Here is a 24,301-nt window from a genome sequence, read left to right on the forward strand (position 1 = left end):
ATTACATGAGTTTCACAGTCAGTCGAATGGGAAATTGTCGTTTACTTGCAGATGCGAAGCAGTCAGTAGGACGGTAGATGGCGCTAATAACTCAGAAATCCGTGTTATAGTCCTGCTTCTGGTGCAGCAGGCCATCAACAAAACTGTGTAAATATCTGAAAACTGGATGCGAACGATTTTTGGCCATGTAAAAACGCAAATTACTAGAAGCATTTGTGCAACTTGATTTACGTAATAATATTTTCATTGTTTTGCTTCTTAATATGTTTATATAATCTATTTTAATTGGCATGTTCTTATATTCTACACTAATGTCATCAACCAAGTTTAGGACTCTAAATCCACACAGTTAAAAAAAAAAAAAAAAAAAAACTAAATCAGTATTTCAGACACATGGACACATGAGCCATGCATTGTATCTGTGTTTGATAGTAGGGAAGTTGATTCGCCGAGCGAATCCGTAACTGGCCGAGAATTGCCGAATCATCTGTCCTGCCCGGACTGCTGGAAGCGGCCGCAACGCCATGTTGGCGAAGTCTCTCATCTCTGTGAGAAAAAAAATGATAGAAAACATACTTGTCGAGAAGAAAAGGTAGATCGCCGAAGGAGGTTGAAGATCGTGGCGATTATTTATTTTGAAAGAAGCGAACCGAGCCGGATCCGCGGAGGTTCCGGACGGGCGAGGGAGGCTAAACCTCCCACCGTCCCCATGAATAGCACCGCTGATCCGAACAGCGACTTTCCATGAAAAAAAGACGTTTGTATTGCTATTCGAGCTTCGTTATCCCAGTTCGTTAAAGGGATTCGGGGCCTGCTTCAAGAATCTGCTACGCTTGCTCTATGCATGCAAGCTAGGCGTTGTTTGTATCAGTATTTATTGAGGTATTGTTTTTATTTGTTGATTTTTTTGCGATGAGTTTGCCACCGAAAGTGGTCCCCAAACCCGCCGCTGTCGCAGTTAGCGGACCTGGAAGTGGCCCCTCTCCGTCGACCCAACTGCGGTCTCCCCTGACCTCCGTGTCTCTGCAGCCGGGAGCCCCAACAGCTCCTCAGCCGGTACCGCCACCTCAGTATCCTTTGACATGGGTAACATGGACTTGTCTTGTTATTTTATGCATTTAACTCTCCATTACGGCAGTAACACACACTGTTATTTTATTTGGGATAGATTATATAGGTTGGATGCGAGGATGATGGTTTCGTTTGGAGGGAGCTGGGAGGGGAGGGGACAATTAGCTAGCTAAGTATGCTAACATTAGCTTATCAAGCCGGTTGTCAAAGCTAACGGAAATGTCAGTATGATTTTTGGGAGTTCCCGCTACACTACTGGTTCTGCTTACGTTTGTGATTAAATATTGCTGTCATTTGAATATATTGGCATTTGTATTAATGATAGAATAGTTGACGTTATTTGGTATAGGAAAGCTTTATTACCGGCGAGCTATCAGGCTTTCCACACCGGTTACCGGCTTTGTTCAGCTGCCGTTGGGGCTAGCAAGGTGCCTTAGCCTGGTTACTGTACCAGCCTGCTAATTTAACGGTAGCTTCTACGGCTAGCAAGTGCACAAGTCAGTGCATGCAACGTCGCAGAGCAGTGAAGCCTCATCCATTTCAGGGCGATGACCTGTGGCTTAATAACGGGGCTAATGGCCCAAATGAGGCCTCTGAATGAACGTCTTTTCCAATTTCACATAACATTAGCTCGGTTTTGAAGGGGTGCTACTGTGCACCTTGACAGGCCCGTCAGTGCCTGGGCCGGTGAGCCCTCAGGATGACAGCCTGTGGAAATTAGCACTTAGAAAGTAGCTAGCTAGTTTCTTGACAGTTACTGACATGGTTCGATATTAACGGCTTGTTAAAACGTCATCAGCAGATGAACATGTTAAAATTGCTTCACAGATCTTACACTACGATGATGCGTTGTGCCCTCGCATTAATGTCTCCAGATATTTGTCATACAGTGTGTAGGTCTCTCAGCCTTTATTGTCGTGGACAGTTGCACTGTCATTTCCCCAAAATATACCTTTACCTTTGAGTTTACACAGGGACAGACCTGTATTACTCTACCCTACTTTTGGTGGAGTGAAGTCACAGTGGTTATGTCACCTCCTGTTTTATTTACAGCATGGTGGCAGTATTGTGAGAGGGAGGATTAAGTTGACGTCTCCTGCCTGCCAGTGGCAGAGAGATGTGTCTTTTGTGATCTGACGGCCTCAGTTGTGACTTAGCTTTTGGGTGTGATGTCTCAACCTGATTTCCTGCCACCCACGATCCCAGCCGCCCTGTGTTTCTGACATCTGTGAGGGGCAGTAAGGAGCTGCTTATGGCAGGTGGCGGAATGAAACCCTCGCTTGCTTGCATTGTGTTGTAATGTTTTTGGATAGTTTGATGAGTAAATCAATCACAAGACAGAAGATAATGATCTCCTTATCGGTTGAGCCTTGTCCCCTTTTGACTTTCCAGGCTTTTGAAACGACTGTTAAATTTGCTTCACCTACTTTCAGCTCCATGACAGTAAGTGCCTACCAGTTGAGCACAGAACTGCACCCTCTCCATTTACTCAGTGGATGTCTGGTTTAAAGGATAGGGATGTATAACGAGATTGGACTAGAAGAAGAATGGTAAATATTTCCCTTTTAATAAGGGAGACAACACCTGTCTTTGACGGGATTGTTTTACTTGACTTTTTGCTTCTTGCGATCATTCTTGTTTAGCTTCAGCAGTGACTAAAGGGGTCAGTCTTATTTTGTTCAATAAAATGGAATTTCTGACTCATCTTGATGAAGTTATTGCTATTGATCCACTCATCTACTGTTGGGTCCTGTGTCCCTCTTGAATGTTCAGGGACGAACCTGTGGCAGACAGCTGCATAGTGCAATGGAGCGTTTCTTCATAGACAAATTCATGTTGCTATAGATTTGAATTGTCAGTAAGAGATAAAAGTTAGTCCAGCTCATTAAAGACAACCTGACAGAATGTATTGATGAGTTGGACGTAATATCGTGAACAATTAAGTTAAATCCAAAACATCCAATACTCTAAGTTGTGTGTGTGATATTATATCCCCACCTGGAATATTGGGTAGAATACGCTGATTCCATACCAGTTTATTAGGTTCACTTAGCTAATGCACTTTTTATTCAATCCAGTGCAAGAGTCGCACAATAACGCCTACTTCTATGAAGTTTACTTTTATTAGTTTTGTTGTTGATGCTGTGTTGAAGAGGCGTTGTTTCCACTAGTTTATGGTTTGTGGTGCTGTCGAATTTAATTGGATTATATTTAATGTTCAGTTTGAGTTGTTGAATGTCTTACACTATAATAAAGTATGACTTTTTTCTTGCATTACGTAACCATCTGTGCAGTAGGTGGGAGTTAACAGAAAGGATAAATTGTTCTGACATCAAATGACTGATTTTGCAGGAAAATTACACTAGTCTACTTTGTCCTGGGACCTCTGTGTAATTTCCAACACCCCCCTGATGGTCCCTGGACCCAGTTTTAGACTGCACTGCACTAGACTGCGCTGCATTTAATTTTCATATCTATCTGAAAACAGACCCTCTGAGTGTCGCCGCTTGTCTGACCTCTCACTCTCTCTAGACCTCTGAGGTCAGGAGCATGGGAGCATGTTACGCTCTGTCTGGCCTCAGCTCCTGGTGTATTGGAATTCCCACTTTGAGGATGTTGACATGTTCTTTTGTGGAGTCCTGAGATGCACAGGGGTTCAGAGAAACGGGGTGGCGAAGCGTGTATGTATGCAGTGCCGGGGGGGAGTTTGTTTCTGTTCCTGGTTGCCAGAGAAACGCGCAGCGCATGCGTCTGCTGCTGCACTTTTCAGACAATGGCAGCACTGCTTAGCATTCAGAGCGAGAGGCCAAGGTGGCGCTTCCCACCATCTGCCAACAAAGGCCCAGGTCACCCAGCCTGCCTCAGCCCTCCCTCATTTCCTTCCATCCCCCCACAGCTCACCTCACCCCATTACTGGCCCAGCTGAGAAAACTCAGGGCTTCTCCCCATTTTTCCCCTGCTCGTCTCCCCGGGCACCCCCTCCAACCCCTCAGCTTTCATGGTACAGTACTTTCATCTCTCTTTGAAAAGGCCCATTCCTTTTTCTCCCTCGCAACTTTACAAGTTTTTTTTCTTCTTCAGTTCTTTGTCCTCATTGTTTGTGTTTCTGTTTGGACAAAAGAATGACAGCATTTGTCAATAAAGAGCAGCAAAGTTTCATTTAACCTGTTAGTTGTGACATGCGACCATGTAATGTGTGTGTGCCCAGCTGGGAGCCCACACAGCACAGCAGTCCTGTATTTCAGGACAGGTGTGTGCAGCCTGCATGAGACGATGTTCTCATGAGCATACTCACTGTGGGGTGTTATAAATAAACTGCTGAGTTGTTATGAGCCAGCATGCAGGACTGTTCTTTCCAGAGAGGGAGTGGCATGTTGAGGAAGACATTCTGCATGCTGTCAGTGCTCTCCCGGTGTTTTTCAGTCATATTTACACATCATAGTGGATGTTTTTTAAATCATGAATAGATACCTATATTCAATCTAGAACAGGCTTTTCGACCAACCAGTAATTGCAGAAAAACTGACATCTTCTGGTTACAATCACATTGATTTCAACTGTTCCTACGATACTCGCTATTTGCAGTGAACTCTGTGTTTGGAGATCCCTCCCACCCACACTGTGATGCAGTAGAGTGGATGGTGGAGTTGAGAATGATCACGCCCGCTTGTCAGCAATTAGTGCAACATCCTTTGCCGATACAGTGTCAATGTTAGTGTTGGAGCAAGAATGTGTGCTTTGTCTTATAAGTGTGCAAATGCAATATATCATGTACTGTTAGAATACACCGCAGCCAGGAATGATTGCTTCATGTGTGTGGAGTTGAAAGGGCTTTGTAAGTGCAGTACTGTAAACAGCAAAGCAGTGCTAGTCAAGTTTAGCAACCATTTCTGTTGGTGTTTCAGCCCTCTGTTGTCACACATTTTAGAAGCATAATCTGAAAAATGGTGAAGCTTGCCTTTGGTGAGTATTTGGTGCCGTTTGCTGGCACTGCTGGCTTCTATTGGCAAGCGCTTTTTGTCAGCTGGGTCGGTTTTCATTGTAGAGGCAAGTGGTACTGCTGGCTAAGTTCAGTGCTGCTGCTGTTTTAAACATAAACCAGTAACCTCGTGATGATGTATTCCTGGCTGCAGTTTCCGACTACTGGCCTGTGTTTCTGCTTCCGCCGCAGGGTCTCCCAGCAAATCCGTCATTTCTTGGTCAGTGCAGTTCGGCTCATATGATTTATCACCTGTGTCTGACTCACGATGCAGCAACACAAATCGTTAAACATTCCATCAGACTAAATCATGTTTTCTCAAGTAGTTGTGTTTCGCAGAAGATAGCTGTCACTGCGAGAAAAAGAAAGGATAAGGTTACGTCCATTATGGTTACTGACTAAATTAACAGGAAATATTTAACATTTTTTAACACACCCTGGCAGCGTTTCAAAGATGCACAATGCAGCGTTATTGCTGCTAGTAGAGTTTTGCCATCCAACAAATATACACTGTAGACATACAGTTGAAATTTCCTGAGTCTCTCTTAAAGGAGTACAATGTGTTGGTCATTTGTAGGAATGTCATAAGCAGACTCGGCCTATGTAGATTAAAAGTTATCGGGACCATCTTTTAGTTGGAGGAGTCATCCATCATCATCATCATCATTTCATCATGATAAAAAGTCATATTAGTAATTAAAACCCAAAATAAATGGCAAATAGTGACATTGTTTTAATTTCATTTCAATACAATTTGATTTATCCTTGAAGGGGCCAATTGGTATTTTGGTATTTACATTTTTTCTGCATCTGCTTCCTTTGTAGTGCAGATGGATTGCCTGTTTCTTTTAAAACCGAAACGATCTGTGATGTAGCATTCCAGAACTATTTTTGCAGAAGATTTGGCTTGTTTGAGCAGAATTCACCAACCTATCACCTGTCGTTCATACTGTAGTGAAAGAGCAGTCTCAGCAACAGCAGGCAGGCAGTGAGAGCTTTGTGAGCTTTAAGTGTGTGTGTGCGCGTGTGTGTGTGCGCGTGTGTGCGTGTGTGTGCGTGTGTGCGCGTGTGTGTGTGTGTGTGTGTGTGTGTGTGTGTGTGTGTGTGTGTGTGTGTGTGCGCGCGCGCACGCGCGCCTGTGTGTGTGTGTGTGCGTGTCCAGTGGGCCAGCAGGGAGAAGAAGGGTTTGTGTCTGCACCATCTGGGCCGTCTCCACTCACTTCCTGTGCCTCCACTCTGAACCCACTGCAATGAAATTTCTAGGTAGCATGTGTCATCCAGAGAGACGTGGCTTTTGAAATGTATGCCATATTTAGGTGACACAAGACATTTTGCTGTGCCAAAGAAATCGCCTATCTTTCAGTTTAAGGATGTGCAGACATTACCATTTGATTTAGGTGATATTTGACAGTTAAGTCAGCAAGAACAAAGCTCATCTCTTACTCCGGACCCTCTCTTGCCTCGTTTTCCAGGGTTTTTCATGTGATTTATTCATGGGTGAGGCTGCTAACTACACAGCTGTGATTCATTAATTTATTCCGTAATGGCAGATTACAGTTTATTGAGCTGTAGCGTCCTCCTGATCATACCCCTGCTGTTTGTACGGCCGTATCTCCTCCTGCTTTCCCCTTCCTCTCCCGTTCATACACTCAGCACATTAATGGCTTTACAGTAAGCTAATGATGAAGCGGGAGCTACAGCAGCTTTTACCTCCTAATTTAGGCTTATGGGTTACTGTAGGGTCAAAGGTCAAGGAGGAGTGGCTGAAGCTAATTTATGATCTCCTGAGAGACGAAGGGTCAGCAAGCGCTTGTTATAGGCTGTGGCAGCAGACTTGTTTTAGACCCAAATTTTACCTGTTAACAATAATCTGCATGGTGGTCTAGCCTTATGTAGGAGGGAGGAATCCTGTTTGAAATGTGAGCTTCATTTCAAAATGTATGCATGAATGTAGAAAGTGTTATAAAAAACCTGTGGCCAGTGTCTTCTAATGCCCTTTGAGTTTGAATTGCTGGAATCCTTGAAGCATAGTTCATTTAGGATTATGAACCTTCAATCCTCCTTCATTTGTACACACAATTTTTTCTCATTTCTTCTGAGTCACTCACCACTGGTGTACTTTGTCCAGCTGGATGTTGCATATAATATTTCAGCCACACTGACACTTGTATTCCCTGGAGCAGTATCCCCGTTGGAAGTCTTTAAGTTGACATTGTGCTTGCTCTTTCTCCTCAAGCAGAAAATTAATGGACATCAAACTGATGACTAAATGTCTAATTAGTGTAGTCAGCCACTTTCATGGCCGTGCCTGATACATGTCGTAGAGCTTGACTGAAAAGTGTCTGCATCCATCTGGCTACCTGGCCACCCACATGGAGGACTTGACATAGATGGTGTTTCACTGCAGGACATTTTGTTTTCCCTGTGCGATCACCTGAATGTGACTGTGCATCAACATTCGAACTGATATCACAGCATTGGAGCATTTTTGCCACCAGCAGTCAATCAGTCAATCTTTAAACTGCAAAACTAAGAAAAGAATCTTGTGGTTAAAGTGCATCATGTTGCATGAATGGACGTCCTCTCATAGACAAATCCCTGTGTATCCCAGATAGCCAAAACATTTAAAATGCTAATATCAAAGTGAAATTTTGCCACAGGTTGTCTGAAACAAACGCCTTTTTTGGCAGAGAATAAGAAATATTTTGCAAGTTGACCAGAGGGAAAACAAACCTGGATCTGTTTTTCAGTTAGATCCATTTCTTGTGGTGTTGCTTAAATGTTAGTTTGCTGTGGAATAGATTTTGTGTTCAGCATCGCCCCCAAAACGTGACAGGAAAAACAATTCCAGCTAAGTGTTCAAAAAGTATGCCCACCGGTTCTGGCAAAGCAACATTCTGCTGTCACTACAGGTGTTTGCCTCCTAAGATAACAGAAATCTGCATACTGTCTTTGAGCCATTTAAATAATCTCTTGTTTTTAAAATTTGGCTGCAGTTGTCTGTCAAAATACCAGGAAGATTTCCGCGTCCCATCTCATCCAGTCGTTTTTGCGTTTGCTTCTCTTGCTCTTGCCGCCGCTGGCGACGACCCCTGACCTCCGGGTGGATGTACTCCTGTTACTCCAGCAGGTTGAGCCCCAGTTCGGCAGCGTGAACATCTTGCTGCCTTCCTTCTGTTTACAGTCCCTGACACAGTTGCCCCTGCCAGCCAGCGGTCATGTAGAGCAGACAGATCAGGTTGCCTCGCTGTTGATAGCCCCTATCACCTGTGTCGTTCTCTGTCACCCACCACACCTGCGTACACGCAAGTGATTATTACTATTGATTTTCTCACCTGCTTTGTGCCTTGTGGCATTGGATGTACCACAATAAGACTCTTCAAATCATGAAAGGAAATGTACGTATCACAAAATATCTGCAACTTTCAGTGGATTGTCTTCAGTCTTTCTGATACTCTTGGCCCCAAAAAACAAAAGATAAACATAGTAAATACTGTGTTGCCCATAGCACAGTGTAATTGTGCTTCTTCTCACCTAGACTATCATGTCAGTGTGAAGAGACTGAGCCTCTAATTACTCCTAATTTCAGTGTGTATGTGTGCATGTGTGCACTGTGTGCACTGTGTGCACTGTGTGCACTGTGTGTGTGTGTGTGTGTGTGTGTGTGTGTGTGTGTGTGTGTGTGTGTGTGTGTGAGGGGGGGGGGGGGTGGGCGTGTTGTTTTTCCAAGTTCCCCGACAGTGAAACAGATAATGCTTCCTGCTGTGCTTCTGCTTTTTGAAACGTAGCCCTCTTTTTAAATGATTCTTTTCTTTCGCTATCTCCCCCTTTCTCCCTCTTTTTGTTGGTTTACGAGTGGCGGTGCTGGCAGGGGGCCAAAGGAGATGACGGCCCCTGCCGGGGAGAGCGGAGCAAACGAAGAGGGTTTAAGGGGCCGGTTTGCTCCGTCACAACTGCTTGTCGGATGGTCGGAAAAGTTCCGACCGTTTTCCTAGCTTTCTGAAACAGATGATCTGCATTTCCACCCGCTTCAGGCTGTGATTGGTCAGCTGTACGGCGTTGACACGGCTGCGTTTGAACTTCTGTCTCAGCTCTCTTTTTTTTTTCATTTGTTACACAATCATTTGTGTTTGCTTTTCAGGTGAACAACTGAGTGCGACAGTATGAATGTCTTCCAGGAGAGACTGTAATGTATGTGCACTATCTTCCTCCCCCAAACAAGACTGGCTTTTCACCCCGCCTTCAAGTGTGGCAGTTCACAACAACTATAAACATTTTGGATTTCCAGTGTAATGGGACAACGTGTCGTATGAAATGCTTCTTTTCTAGTATAATCCTGCCCTTAGGGAAAAGAGGGGCGTGATTTGAGTGAAAGGAAGAAAGCCAGACGTTCAGTTTCCCATAAACCATGTGACCCGCAGTCTGTGAGTCTGTCTGTCACAGACAACTGCCTGAGCAGGTTACTAACCGCAGGGCTTCCCTCTTTTATGCCGCTGTTGCACATTCCCTCTTTTGTCTCCTCGAACATCTGAGTGTTGTCTCCTAAGTGCATCTCATTATTACTTGTTTCAGGCCTGACAGAAAGTTATTTTCTGTTCTGGTTGGTGTTCAAACAAACCTAAGCACCGGTAAAGCTTGGACTGTTATGGGTTTCTGCAAGTGCTAGAACAAGAGGGTTATTATTTGACTTGTTATGCTACCTTTAGCATAAGAAAAATATCCTTAATATTGAATGAAGTTTGTACCTTTTGCTATTCTTTTGCAGTTGTCTAATCTTCTGCTCTGTCTGCCCTCTTGCCCTAAGTGGTCCAGAAATCCATTTCAGATTTTCCCTCTCACACTTGCAAAATGGTGAAGGTACATAGTGTACTAGGAGATGGGGCATTTTGGGCGGGGTGCAGTGGTCGGGGGATCCTTGAAATCTGACTATGCGAGCCATTGGGGTTTGAGGAAAGCCCTGTGGATCTGAATCGGCTGAGTGTATTGCATACAGTGCAGAAGGAAGTCATTTCAGCAGAGTCGTCAGTGTTTGCTAAAACAAGAAACACATACTAGATCAAGTCTCTTCATGTGGTTCAGTCAGCAATATTTGGGCTTAAGCATGCCTTACGTGCATACCTAAAATATGACAGGAGTGTTACCTGTTGAGCATCTAACTTATCTAGCATGAATCTTGCTTTTGGTCTGCAGCTGTTTTTAGAGTTTTCCTTAACGCACTTCTTTCTAGAATCTCACGGGTTCAGCCATCACTGGACGACCGAATCTTCCCCACACAGCCTGGAGTCGCTGCAGTCTACAGCGTGAGTGACTGGACAGACATACCTGTATGCTGCAGTGCACGTACAGAAAATGCACACGTCACATACAGAATACACACGTACAAGATATGTATCTAAAATGCAGGCTGTATGTGGTTGCATACATTTTGACCATGACCGAACCAAAAACATTTCGTCGTCTGTTGCCAGATTATTAGGTACACCTGGCTAAAATGAACGCAGTCTTATGTAAGACAACCTATTCAAAGGTTGCAATGTTCCGTTTTAGTTGGGACTGTTTCAGAGGTATGGATCAGCTTTTTCGTCATTTTGGAGGCTGTTATTAATTTTGGCGCTGTTGAACTGCATTTTGTGCTAAGAATAGGGTTTCCAATATTTTTTCAAGACACTCGCTGTGGCTAGCGGTTTTCCAAAGTTACTAGCCACTCAGCATTTTCTCTAGTCACAGTTTTGTTGCTGGGATGTTTTGTTTGATTACAGTTGACTATGGTGTGCTGCAATTTAAACAAGATTTTGAACCCTTTGAAATGGAAATGGCCGCTGTAAACACCCAAATCAAGACTACATAAAACGCGTAACACTACATCTTCAAACGTTCAGCTCCGATGAAATTGTGTGAAATTAAAGCACATTTTGTATAAAATGAAAAAAAAAGAGTAACTGAAAGATTAAAACTAAGCTGGAAAAAACTTTGTCTGTTTAAATATTTATTAACAACAGCAGTGTATAATACAAAGTAGAAGAAATCTCTACAGTAGGGAAAAATGATTTTGTCTAATCAATTTAAATTTCTGAAAGTCCTTAAAACAATTTTACTTTCCATTGTATGTGTGAATGTAAGAATGAAGGAGAGAGATTAAAGTCCTCACAGCTTTCAGCATCTTAATCGTCCCTTTTCTGCTGGTCTCTATGCGCCATGAAAGCTGGCTTTCAGGACCAGAGGCTTCCAACACGCCACATCTTGATGGCTGGGCCTGAATCGAAGTACAGCTGTAAAGTCAGGGGGTCCGACAAGGTCTGACTCATTAGACTGGCCTGCCAGTCACTTTTGACCAGCTTCATAGCACTGAATCCCTGCTAACAATTCAGCTGCTGAAGTTGGGATGCAAAGGATGAGGGCATCCACATGGAGTATGTCCTGAGATGTTTTGTGCAACACTAGGGTCCTGGTATGACCTTGACAGTCTCCTGGTCCAGGACTTCTCCCACCTTCACCCCAGACCTTAGCAGCACAGTTTCAAAGTGGTGATGAGCTGCTGCGCTGCACCGAGTCAAACTGTATAAGATCAGTAACTTCTGATGTTTTATGTAGTCGGCCATTTTGTTTACAAAAAAAAAGAATAAAGGGCTCCCACTCACTTTCCTCTATACTCACAATCAGAAAAATAACCTGATGAACGTCTGAGTACCGAAATGTTGTTATGAATAAATTTCTATGATTGCAAGTCTAGAGGGTGGTGTGCGGGGGTCGTTTGTGCTGCTGTGTCGATCCATGATCTCCCAGCTCCTTCAGGTGACCATGCCTGACATGTTAAATGCATAGTATGTAATTAGTATAAAATTGCATTTTAAAATAATGAGGAATGCTTCCAATTAATTAATTGATTAAGCTGCTCTATACTAATACCAACCTGTACTGTCACATTCCAACCTGTCAAGCCCAGACAATAGCTGGGTCCTACTAGCCTACTGTACCTGGTTCAGTCTCTTCACACACCACTGTTGAAGCAGCCTGTCATTAAAGGAGCTGCCCAGTGCTGTCAGCATCCTGCATGACGTGGGTTCTCCATCAAGGATGAAAGCTTAGCCATCATCCTCCTTTCGCCCATCACCTCCACTGGGTCGAAGGGGCATCCCAGGACAGAGCCGGCCTTCTTAACCAGTCTGTTAAGTTATGCCCATCTCCTCGAAGCTTCTCCTTGAGGTTGACCTGTTCACACAGCTCTTGTGGTAGTGGCTCTTGTGGAGTAGCAGATGGGACGTACAGTGTATGCCTAGGATGTGCGATCTGTCTCCGAGCAGCTCGAATCTGTGATGTAGCAGCATCTGGTTTGTCCACTGATTGAGTGCCCTATATATCCCTATATGTTCCTATAAGCATTTCCAGCTTCCGGGCCTTTCATCCACCGTGGAGAAAACACAAATTGACTAACATTATGACTAACCTAGCTGTCTTGCGAGCTGTGTGAGTTCCTGCTTGCTAGTTAACAAGCACAGTGTTAGATTGTCATATCAGTGAGGGGTCGACCTTTCTTGCCTATCGGGTGCACTGAATGCTCATCTGACTTCATGAGGATTCTGATTGCTAGCGTAGAGGACAGTGTGTAAAGGATGTGTTGTTGGAGTCTTTTGTGCTGTTCTTCTCCCACCTCCTTTAAGTGACTCTGCCTGACGTGATAAATGCACAGTATGTACAGAGACTTCACCGAAACACTGTCTCGTAGCCGTCTTTGCTCGTTTATTCACAATGCTTCCAATATGGCCGATGGAAATCTCATCATCCTTTATGGTTTCAACATTTAAACTACCTGTTCCAGCCCTTCACCTTTTCACTGCTGTACGTCCTACAGTTGGTGCAGTACATGATTTTCCTGGCAGGATCATATACCAGCCGCTCTCGACCTGACCTCCACTTTTCATTGAATAGTCTTTCTCGTTGTCTCTTCTCCCTTTTTGTTTTCATCATCAGGTTGCTCTCGTATGCTCTCGTAGCACTCTGGGTTTTTTTTTTTACATCTGTTATGTGCGCCACATCGCAGCCTTTGCTTCACCACAGGTGCTCTTGTCCAGGTTGTCGGTCACTGGCGTGCAAAGCAAAAGGCCTAACATGAAAGGACCAATGGAAAGAGCAAAGACTGTGTGCTGGTTGTGCTCATGGGAGTGATGTCACATTGCAGTTATTTTATTATTTGAGATGCATTTTGAGAAGGCTAATACACCTCTGCCCAGTTCTGCCCACATTTGAAGGGGCTACTGTCAAGCCCTGATTATAACCATTATAATCAGGCTCTTCAAGCTGAACTCTGTCAGCAGATTGTTTAACCTGTTGATTGTAAATATATTCACCCCAGAAAAATCAGTATATTAGGTAGTCTTTTTTTGTTGTTTTTTTGAAGGCTGAGCATCTGACTGAAGTTCAGTGCAGGAGAAATGCACCTATTTCTTATTATAAACAGTATAACCTTCATGTGTAGCTAATAAGCTGGCGGAGTGTTTGTTGAATTCAAATATGCCGTAGTGGTTTGCTACCATTCATGATAATGGTGCCTATGAAAGTACTAATCCCTCCTCACTTTTTGTATTTTCTATTTTTTTACATTGCGTCGCAGTAATTAGGATATTTAACACCGAGCAATAAAAATACTGTATTATTTGGAATGTGTAAACAAATCTCTGCAAGAGGTTGTATAGTGTTCATAGGCACAGTTAACATACGCTTGTGTGTTTTTGTTGTTGTTTTTAAATCACCTAATGGGGGAGGCATGCTTGTCGAGACATAGCGCTGTGATCTGACCGCAGGAGGCCTGCTGTGGAAATGTGTCACCTCAGGGGACCTCTGCCATTCACTGTCTCCTGCAGGAGTTAATTAACATTTCCTGTATCTGATCTTTGTCTTAATAATATTCACATAATTCTTGGTGTTTTTATGTTAACCTCCTTGGGGCATCAACATGTGAGCTGAGCTTCAGGTTGACGCTGAGATTTGTGAAAAAAACGTTGTGGGCCTGGAGGGTATTGATTTGTTGGAGACGCTTTGTGGACTTTGTGCGATACTTATAGTGACAATCCTACCATTAAAAACACAGATACCTCTAAGTTTGTTGTTGTTCATCTTGTAAATGAGCTTTTACTACAGAAATGGGAAGATAAGAATATTGATTTCCTCTCTCATTGATTTTTCTAATGCAGAATTAACCGAGCTGACAAAATTAATGCAATTATGGCACCCGCTGAGACTTCTTTGGTGTTTACATTGGAGCGATAATTTGTGGGAAAATATTGGCTTGTGTGTGTTCGTTATTGCCTTTGCACTTATTTCTATGATCTCTGCCGTTTTCAAGTAATGCAGTACACCTTAGAACGGCCGCTTTTACCGTTTGACACCACAGAGAAGATGTTTACAGTAATATAACATTTCTGAAATGTGGAGGCACAGCAGGTTGCTGCACATTGCACATGAAAATGTTATGTTTGAAGACATTCTATTGAGCTGTGAGCTTATTTATCCGCTGTAGCACAACAGTACAGGAAACACCGCAGATTTTATGAGATTTTCTAGCTCTGAAAGTTCCTTTAAAGTGGTTAGGTTGCAACAATGATGACACTGGTGGAAATAAACCGTGCCCATGGCATGAAACAGTTGTTCTGTGCAGTGGATGCGGGGTTGGTGCACTCTTTTTTTTTTTTCTCCCCCCCTTCGCCTCATGTACAGTTCCTATACAGCCGCTTGCCTCCCCTCCCCCATCCCATCACTCTGTGTGTCCTCAGAATCAGTCACTCGCCTGAAGCAGAGCAGGCTCCTCCCCTGGCAACAGCAGCTAGATTAGTTGCTTTATCCCAGGTCATCTGAGGGAAGTGGGCCAGACAGAGAAGATGGAGAGATGCAGGAGGGATTGGTACTATAGCTATAGAAGCTGTGCAGAACATGCCCAGTAATGCCTGGTAGATTTAATTACAATACAATTTGGAGATGTTAGTTTTTAAACGTTAGTTTTGCTTTTTCAGCTCTAACGACCAGGTTGCGTAGAGAGAAAAGAAAAAGGCTCTGGAGAGAAAGCCCAGCATTCCAAGCTGTCTCAGTGTGTGCCTCCTGCTCTCTTTCTGCAGTATCTGTCTCATTCCCTGGTGTGTCAGGCCTGCTGCAGCAACAAGCAGCACTTGCAGTGGTGCCAGCCCACAGCTGCAGCAACTAAGGCCCGTCCTGCCACACCACAGGCTAAGAGCTGAGTCAAATCTCATCTTTTCCCAATACTGCTTACTCGGCCGGTACCCTGAGCCCTTTGTTGACCTATATTGACGAGGTTTGTTTAGCGTGACTCAGTTGTATGTATTGTACCAGGTGCACTCTATCTATCACAGATGAGTGGGCTTGTAATATGATTACTTGACCCAGTTTTGCCATATGAGGTCCAGACATCCTTACGCAGCATAGCAGACGGCAGAAGAGGCCAGTTTTAGCCAACCCCAGCAGGCTTTAACACCCATGCACAGTGCAGGTCTTCACCTCTGCACACATACAGCCCTAATCCTAGAGCTTGAGCGCTTAATTTACATTCCTCAGCGGGAGGGAGGACTAATGACTTGTGGAATCCTGCCACTGCTGTTCTCTACATCAGTATGTCTGTGTGCATCAGTCTGACATAATATCTGACTTTGTGTGTCTGTCTGACCTCACTCTTTTATGTGATACAGGTACCCAGGCATGCTGGCCCTCCTTACAGTGCTCACGACATCACAAAGGGACACCCTAGCTTGGCGGGCACCCCGCCCGGTCATGCCCACTCCGCGGCGCTCTCTCAGGTATCAGTACCCACAGCATCCCCATATCGCTACCCTAAGGGCTGGGAGGCAGGCGGTGGGGTGAGTTTGTCACTGTGTCCGCCGTCATCCTCTCTGCATATTCATGTTTGATCTGTTCATTCGTCTGCTTGCTCTTCATGACTTGTGGTAGGGCTAGGCGACAATTCAACACTAGAAATGATAATTTCTCAATATAATCACATCAGGACAAAACTTCATGACACAGTTTCACAAATAAATTGTCGTTTGCATATATTTATGGATAATATCAAGTTATTTTCAAGGTATTTTGACATAATGCTGTGAAAATCTATGAAGCATTTAATTCTGTCCGAATCGCCTACCCCTAACCTGTAATTACTTCTCATTTCTCGCCTCATCTTTTCACATGTGTTATTTTCCTGTTTGTCTGTCTCTACTTTTCTAATATAGCACTGTGTGCATGAGTGTTTTGTTTTAATGAAATTCAGATGAATGCATGATTATGATTTATTAAACTAGGGTCTAACAGAACAATCTCTGTGCACTGGAGCCTATAGACAAACATGTATCTCCTGTTTATGGTACCTGTTTAATCCTGATAAGGGTCAGGTGGGGGCAAAAAGGAGATAAACATTATATCCTGCTTAGGCTGCCAGTCTTATCTCATGGTTAATGCATATATGGGCAAACACATTCAAACTGAACCCAGAACCTTCTTGCTGTGAGATTGTGGTACTAAAGACCAGGTTAAATACTGGAGCTGGCCCTGAGATCTGCAAAGCCTCATCATCAGTTTAACATTTTAAAAGTATTACCAGTCATATTTAGGCTGAGGTTCTTTTGGTAAAAGGTCTGTAAAAAGTCAAAGTGGGAAATAATTAATTAGGATTGGGAATCTGTTAAAAAGGGATGTGGGTGTAAAATCCTGTATACTGCCAGGGTTAAGGGCCGAAGCACAGTGATTAGGTGGGATTTAGGCAGGATTAATTAATTAGGATTTGAGATGGTTGGGCTTAAGAAAGGGTTAAATATACGGTCGAAATCTAACAGGGAATTCCTTGTCCGACTAGAACGAGAGTGAGATCCATACACATGAGATGGTGATGGAATAGGGCAGTGGAAATATTCAGAGGACCATAACACAACAGAAATAAATCCAGGCTGAGCATGATGGGAAGGAAGATTTACTCTTGTTGACCTTCTTTGGTTAAGGCAACATTACATCCTCTGGTTGCACCTTTTTTAGGAGGATCAACATGAAAGTCAAACAGATAACAGACTAATGTAAAAAGTTTATGGCTTAGTCATGAAGACGGATTCGCTGTCAGACGTCTGGCACCTCTGCTGCCTTGCTGCTCTCGCACACACGCGTGTTGACTCCATGACTCAGCCCCTCTGAAGTATGTGACTGTGCTTCCAAGGAATCCGGTTGTTCCTCTTTACCGTTATAGCCTAATGGCCCTCTGCCTCACCCTAAAGCAGCTCTGCTCTCTCACCAGCCTTCTATAGATAGTCTTGTCAGCCAGCTCAAAATTAAATTATCACAAGCGCACCAGCAGCAGCTTCAAGAAGAGTAAGCAGATCTGCTTAAACCCACCTCTGCCTAGCTCCACTGCACACTAGATGAAGAATAAAGCAACACAGGATTTGTAGTCCTTGAGGGAACCAATTATCTTTGCGCAGTACATAAACCCCAATCAAAAAACATTTTCTCCCAGCAACATCCAAAGTAAGTTAATGTTGTGATGCCTTGTCTTTGTTCAGGTTACAGTTGGTCTGTGAAATGTCTTAATGAAATAATCAGTGACTGATTGCTGCAGAGCTCCTGGTCTGTATGTAATGAAGCCCCTCCTCCTCTGTCTCTTTCCTTTTCCTCTTTTGGCAGTCTCCATACAACCCCGGACAAAATGCTGGTTCTGCCCCTTTAGTGTATTCTCCCCAGACACAGCCAATGAATGCACAGCCACAAAGTCGCCCGGTAAGTGTCCCTCTGGTCTTAGATTTACAGCACGCCTGCCTCCAAGTGCCCAAACAGTTTGTGCTTTACTGTGGAAGTTTCATTGATGGAAAGATTTGGTGTTAAGAAGCCAAACCGAGCTCTAGAAATGTTGAATGATCTCAGTCTGTTCACTGACTCACTAACTTACTTTTATATAGGTTGTATTTTTTTAATGGGGTCTCCTGATTGTCTCCTTATAGGCTCGTTGTAGTCAGTGGTACTGCATCACTGGTGGCATACGGGAGCTTTGTTACACCCCCTCTAGGGTTTATTGCAACAAAAAAAGTTAAAGGGTCATTCTGTTATCTGACATAGCTTAAAATATGTGTTTGTGTTAAATCAAGCTGCTCTGTCTCATAGTCTGTGTTCAGTGTAGCCTCAGAAAAGCCATTTCAAGCCATTTTTGCCCAGCTCCATCAATAGAGCAAGGCTAACCAGACGTGTCAGTGTGTACAGTGTTGCCACATAATGAACTGGATAAGATAAGATTATACTTCTCTTTTCCACTCTCGTTGAGTACTCTACATATCTATACATAATAGTATTCTACTGTGACTTATACATTTTTATTTCTCTGCAATATCATTAATGCTGTCGTCACTTTATCCATCACGTGCAATTTGTGTATAGTCTGTGAAATTCTACAGAATTTTTGGCAGTATATTTTTATAGTAATTTTCCTTACAGTTCTTTGCAGCAGTATATATTTTTTGTATCTATATTTTCACATATTTTTTTCTCTGACATAGCCCTTTGTATAAAATGTACATATATATATTCAGCTTTATTTTGTATTTCTCTATTTCTGTTGCTTTTTTTTTCCCAACTGCCATTACCTGCTGCTTGTAATCCCCCAGCTGGGGATTGATAAAGTATATCATATCCTATCTTGAAATTATTTTCATTCCACTGCAGTGTACTTCACAGCACACAAATATGAGTTTTTTTCTGTTTGGCTATTTGGCATCATAATATCTACATTGTCCTGATGTAGTTAACCCAGCGTATCTTGTGCAGGCTGTTGTTTGCAAGTGCACTTTGACCTGGATCTGAGCGCTGCATCACGTGCCATGTGTCTTTAAAGCTTTGTTGCTCTGTGGTTTTGTACTGTATTTTTCAAGCATCTGCCTTCATCGCTCATCTTATCTCTGTGTCTCTCTTATGCTCTTTCTTCTCCCCGCTTTGCCATCACTGCTTCAAATCTCCTTGCTGGACCTCTCCTCCCTCCCCCACCAGTTTGCTACGGGCCCTCGACCAACCCACCATCAGGTAATTTACCCCTGCTGAACGCCCCTCCTGCTCCCTCTCTTGCATCATCATCATCATCAAAGCAGTTTGCTGGTACCTGCTGGCAGTGGGCTGTTTGTGGGGCGTCTGCTGTTCCTTAAAAAAAGAATCTCAGATTTGAAAGCCTTCAAGTATCTTGGATGCAGTTAAAGAGGTTTTAATTATCATGGGATTTTTTTGAGCGTGCTGCGATTGAATCAAGATCTCCAGCCAGGTGCACAGAGCTGTTTCCTGACGGGTGTGTCCTTGCACTATTCATGTTTGTTTTTATGGTGAGATTGATTTTAGTTCATCCCAAGAATTGAATTGGTATTTAATAGTCATTATCAGGTTTAGATGTAATGAAGCTTGTGGGTGTCTGAGCTCTTGAGCTCTGAGTGGAACAAGTAAGTAACTGTTTTTGCACAGGATGTATCCTAATGAATGTGATCCTCCCAGCCTTCCTTACGCTTTGGTTTATTTGTCTGAGTGATTATCAGTCATTTAACACGATGGATCTTCATTACACTTAACCAAAGAGGAAATAACTAGCCTATATTTATAAACCGAAACATTAAGAATTGGATGGTTTTCATAATGTATGCTCTAATACTAGCTAACAATATGTTTGAAAATAAGGAGAATCTGCATTTAAAGGATATGAACTTCGCCTATCAAACAGGATGTAAAGGGTCTCCTGAGTGGATGACACCAACTTGTCATTAATGATAAACGTTCTGATATTTTAAAGTCAGTCTGACATTTTTATTCTTTGATTTTTAGCGCATTGGTATTGTTGACCTAAGCGCAGTCGAGACATTATGTGCAATCAGACTGTTGTTCAGGGATATCTTCCCATTTTGCAAATTACTTTATGTCACCAAAACAGAAATGAGGACATAGTTATTTCCATGTGTGTGTAGCTTAGTCTGTCAGACATTTTTGCAGTGACAACACCCTCACGAGACCATGGTCTCATTTGTTTCCAGTAATTACACCAAGGTACTACTAATTAAATTGGCTGTTTTATTGTTTTTTTTGGGTGGAAAATTTGTCGTCTAGACTTCTTCACAACCACATGTACAAGCCAGATTCAATGGAGACACAAATCGCTCTAAGAATTAGTCTAATGACGCTGATTATTTGACATTGCTTTTTAAAAATGTATATAATCATGCTGTAGTCGAGGAGAGAGCCAAGAACAAGTGTGGACCGGCTGCAGTGTGTGTCTGTGTTCATGGCTGAGATTACACTCTGGATCTTGTTAGGCAGTTGACACCAATGTCATTAGATTATGAAGGGCATGTTAATGTGTTCATGTCTGGCAGGGCTGTATTTACGTTGATGTTTGTGTATTACGTTGTGGACGCTAAGAGTCTTAGATGCTCCTCGGTGCTGACACTCAGTCCATGTGACTTCCTGTTATGTTTGTGTTTGTTGATTCACGCTGCAATGATTCGTGCAGCTGCCCACTTTTAAGACTGATGTGTTATTCACACCCCAGGACCCCAAGATATGTCCTCTGTAACTTGTCGTCCAACATCCTCACCTTCTGGATGCTTCTGTGTGGACACATTTTTAACAGGCTAATAATAGTACGGTGTCAAAGTATAACAGGTGTGTTTGCAGACATTAGCGTGTACACACACCCACACACAGACACAAGTGTGAGTGCAAGTGCATGCTCTGGCTGACACAAACTGGCGCTGGGACCTCTTGTGCCACCACGGAAGTGGAGTCGGAAAGCAGATGAAGCCGAACAGTAGCCTTTTATACCAATGGAGAAAACAGCCATTGTCCCCCTGAAACACACTCAATGCACAGTAAAGGGTACATAGAGATCAGAAAATTAATTCATTTGGCTAAAACATAAGTCAGTCCCCAAACAAGGATCATCATTATTTTGTTTTTTTTTTTCCTCCACTTATCAGTGTAACTGACTTCTTTGGATTTCAAACACAGCTTTTGTGTGTGTGTGAACCAAAAGGTCAAAACCAGTGGAAATTACAGTTGCCACTAAAACAAACAACTATTGTTGTTTCCTCCAGAGAGCTGTTCAGAGTGTGAATAACTCCATTAATCTGAGTTTTACCCATGAGTGTGTCCCCTCTGATGCTTCAAATGGTAGAAATGTCACACAGTCGTCAGACCTGAATATATACTGCACATCTTTGTCAGCGTTTCCACCTTAATATGCTGCATTAAGGACATGACGCTGACATAGTTTCAAAAGGGTAGAACAGTTGTTTTGACAGTATTTGTAACTGCATCCTGGTGCTGGAGAAAAGATAGGAAAGATAAGGACAAGTTCAAGTGAGTTGAAATGGTTCAGGTCAGGATAAACAGTCATCAGCCTGAGTTCAGTGTGTGTTACTAAATTACTTCTCTGCTGTTCAGTGAAAACATCAGCCCGCATTGCCCAAGGAAACAAAAGCTTTTCACCAAAAACAGCCATTTATTCCATCATTATGAGCCAGGCGGATTACCCGGGCAGTGAGGTGACACCTATCATCTCCGTGAGAGAGAAGGGTGTCTGTAACCCTCCCTGGTGCAGCTCTCAGCATCATCTCTGTGCCGAAGTCATTGTCGCAGGTGACAGCCAGGTCCCACTGGGGCTGGAAAGTGCCAAATTGGCAAAGCAGGAGGTAGACTGGCACACAGGCTCAGGCTGCACAGTTTGAAAAAGGAAAATACCTTTTGAAGTAAAGTGTGTGTTTGGGTGTGCATGTGGATGCCTGTGCCACAAGTCAAATTCTGATGTGACATGTTGACTGTAACTTTTGAGCTCTTTTTTTTTTTTTTTTGCTCCACCCACCAGTCCATCATAAACCAGTTCTTCTCTGTTGTCTGAGTTGTTTAAGCCAATCAAAGTGGCTCAGGAAAAGAAATAATGAGGTAGCTTCCTGTTGTGGTGTGTGTGCGGGTGAATGATGGCGTGCTTGTTTTTGTGTTGAGGCTTCAGTCTCACCAGTACAGTCTCCCATTGGCTTTTCTCTCTTTCCTGCTTTCAATATTCAAGGGAGGATTCAGGCCCATCCAGGTAACATTTACCTCTGTGTCAAAAGTCTCTGCGGACCTGCATGGCATGATGAGGATCACTATTAAATGATCCCATCCCCTGAGTTTTTACCCTGCACACCCCCATGTCTCCACTACAGTGTATGCTCAGTAGAGAGGTCTTCTACCATCATTTTATCCCCATGTCCTGTCTTTTTTATCTTGTAGAGGATCATATACTGGAATTTTCAGTTCATAAGTTTTTCATTTTTCCTCCATTCATCACTCATCTTTAATGAACCTGCACAGTTTAAGAAACAGCATGTGGAATGAAAGATACAATGTTTCTCCCTAAAATAAATGTTTTATAGTTCCTTTCATGTCCATGTCATAAGAAAGTGTCTGTCGCCTGTTGGAAATATGTAATGTTTGATATTATTTTATAGATGCCCACTGGACGTATGTATGGTTTCAGTGTTGCTGGAGAGCACACTCATTGTTTCAGTGATTAAGTTACTGAGCACTTTTTTTGTTGACAGTGTTGAAAAGTTGTTTTGTCTGTTTGTCTCATATTTCTTCCTTGCGGGCAATTTAACTGAGCCCGCCGTCGGGTAGCTGGTAATGCACAGTTTCCTCGTCATTTCCCAGATTTCCACAGGCCTACTTACAATGCAGCCATTGAATCTGATTTATTATGTTAAAGGTGATTTCCCTCCTGTGTATTTTTAGACGCTTTTACAGCATTGTTTATTCTGCTCTCCTTCACTGGAGCACACTGCGAGTGTGGTTGGGTATTCCCAGCATGAGCCCTAGTTGTTTGGAAGTCGGTCACAGCTGTTGGTAGTGGGCTTTCTTCAGGCCCGTCCAAACACAAAGCCTATCCAATATTCAAGTTTTAACTGATGGTGGCATGTGCTGTATAGAAGTCATTGTAGCTGCAGTCACCACGAGTGTATTTTCTAGGTTTTTTTGTGCTCTTTGATGCTCGAGAAAAGGCCATATTGCTGCCTGATGAAGAGAGCCATGCCGTGTGTCACACATTCAGTACAACTACAAGGTTGGCCAAGCTGCTCAGGCACAAAACGAGGTATTTGAAGGCACTCTGCGGTCCAAGAGTTTTTATTTTTTACAGCTGTGGAGTCTGGTGCAGCCTTTTCACAGTGCAAACAGACCAAAATAAGAAAAATAAAGAGCTTAAAAATAGGAAAATGTGAAAAACAAGAATTAATGAAATTTACGCTTTGGCTAAACCCTTTTAAGTTGTCTGTAGGAAACAGTTATCAGGCCTGTCTCTGCCAGGAAGGGCTGGTCTTTACTTTTTAAAAAGCACTCCAAAGTTGTTGCTTATTCAACTAAAGGAAAAATGCATTAGAGATGTTCCATCTCTTTATTAATGGCTACATATTAAATTCCAAATCACCAAAATTCGAAAGACACAATTCTTTTTAAAATAATAATTAAAAAGGCAAAAACACTATGTTAAACCACCAGTGTTCGTAAGGTTGTGAAATTTTACTTGATCTCCTTCCACTGTTTGTCTTAGCAGGTGGCATCAGGCTTCATTGGTGAAAGGAAGTGTCTTGTAGGCAATGGCTCACAAGCCTAAACTACACCACAGTTAATATGGCTCCATCACAGTGGTAAATTGATGAATGGAAAACAACATTAATTGGCGATAAATCACAAAACAAACTAAAGCTAAATAAAAGTATAGAGAAGTGTGCTTTGGTTTACATCTTTTAATACAGGCGGACCCTGGTAAGTTGTCATGGTGTTTAGAAATATTCGAGTCAGGATACCACAAAGGTACCTTGACAGCAACACAAAAGTTCTGCAGCCAGACTCCATTCAGTTAGTGACACCTTTCCAAACCTAATTCTAAATGATCCAGTCATTTGAACCTTATGAAGGTGCCTGTGAAGACTGTGAATGTGTGGAGGAGCTGAGCAGTCACTGATTACAGCTATGTGCCACAGCTTTCCTTTACTAAATTTTATCTCAGTCTGAATGACTTAATCATGCTGTGAAAGCTTTTGTTTTTAGTTGATTAGATGATTGTAGGAGGAAATATTTAGGACCAAAGCGTATAAAGAGATGGTGGTGCTCCCGGCTTTGTAGATGCTTTTTATCTGATTCCTTATATTGCATACCAGTTACAATGTGAAATCCAAACATTAGAGATGTTTAGTAAAACAATTCATGGAGGAG

The 24,301-nt window shown here is 42.9% G+C and overlaps 1 protein-coding gene across 12 annotated transcripts in view; it reads left to right on the forward strand.

Annotated features, from left to right (window-relative positions):
• Nucleotides 1–502: 502 nt before the first annotated feature.
• Nucleotides 503–24,301, forward strand: part of eif4g3a (eukaryotic translation initiation factor 4 gamma, 3a) — a 52,789-nt gene continuing 28,990 nt past the window's right edge. For 5 of the 12 annotated variants that reach the window (XM_041948875.1, XM_041948789.1, XM_041948781.1 and 2 more), the window contains exons 1-5: nt 503–1,070; nt 10,278–10,350; nt 15,742–15,909; nt 17,717–17,809; nt 19,067–19,099. In XM_041948875.1, coding sequence (XP_041804809.1) covers nt 913–1,070; nt 10,278–10,350; nt 15,742–15,909; nt 17,717–17,809; nt 19,067–19,099 — 525 coding nt within the window. In that variant the 5' untranslated portion in view covers nt 503–912. Of the gene's footprint in view, nt 1,087–10,277; nt 10,351–15,741; nt 15,910–17,716; nt 17,810–19,066; nt 19,100–24,301 lie in introns of all 12 variants that reach the window. The other 7 variants (XM_041948866.1, XM_041948815.1, XM_041948833.1 and 4 more) reach the window with 6 other exon arrangements.

This window comes from Chelmon rostratus, chromosome 2 (assembly GCF_017976325.1).
Source record: "Chelmon rostratus isolate fCheRos1 chromosome 2, fCheRos1.pri, whole genome shotgun sequence".
NCBI lineage: Eukaryota > Metazoa > Chordata > Actinopteri > Chaetodontiformes > Chaetodontidae > Chelmon > Chelmon rostratus.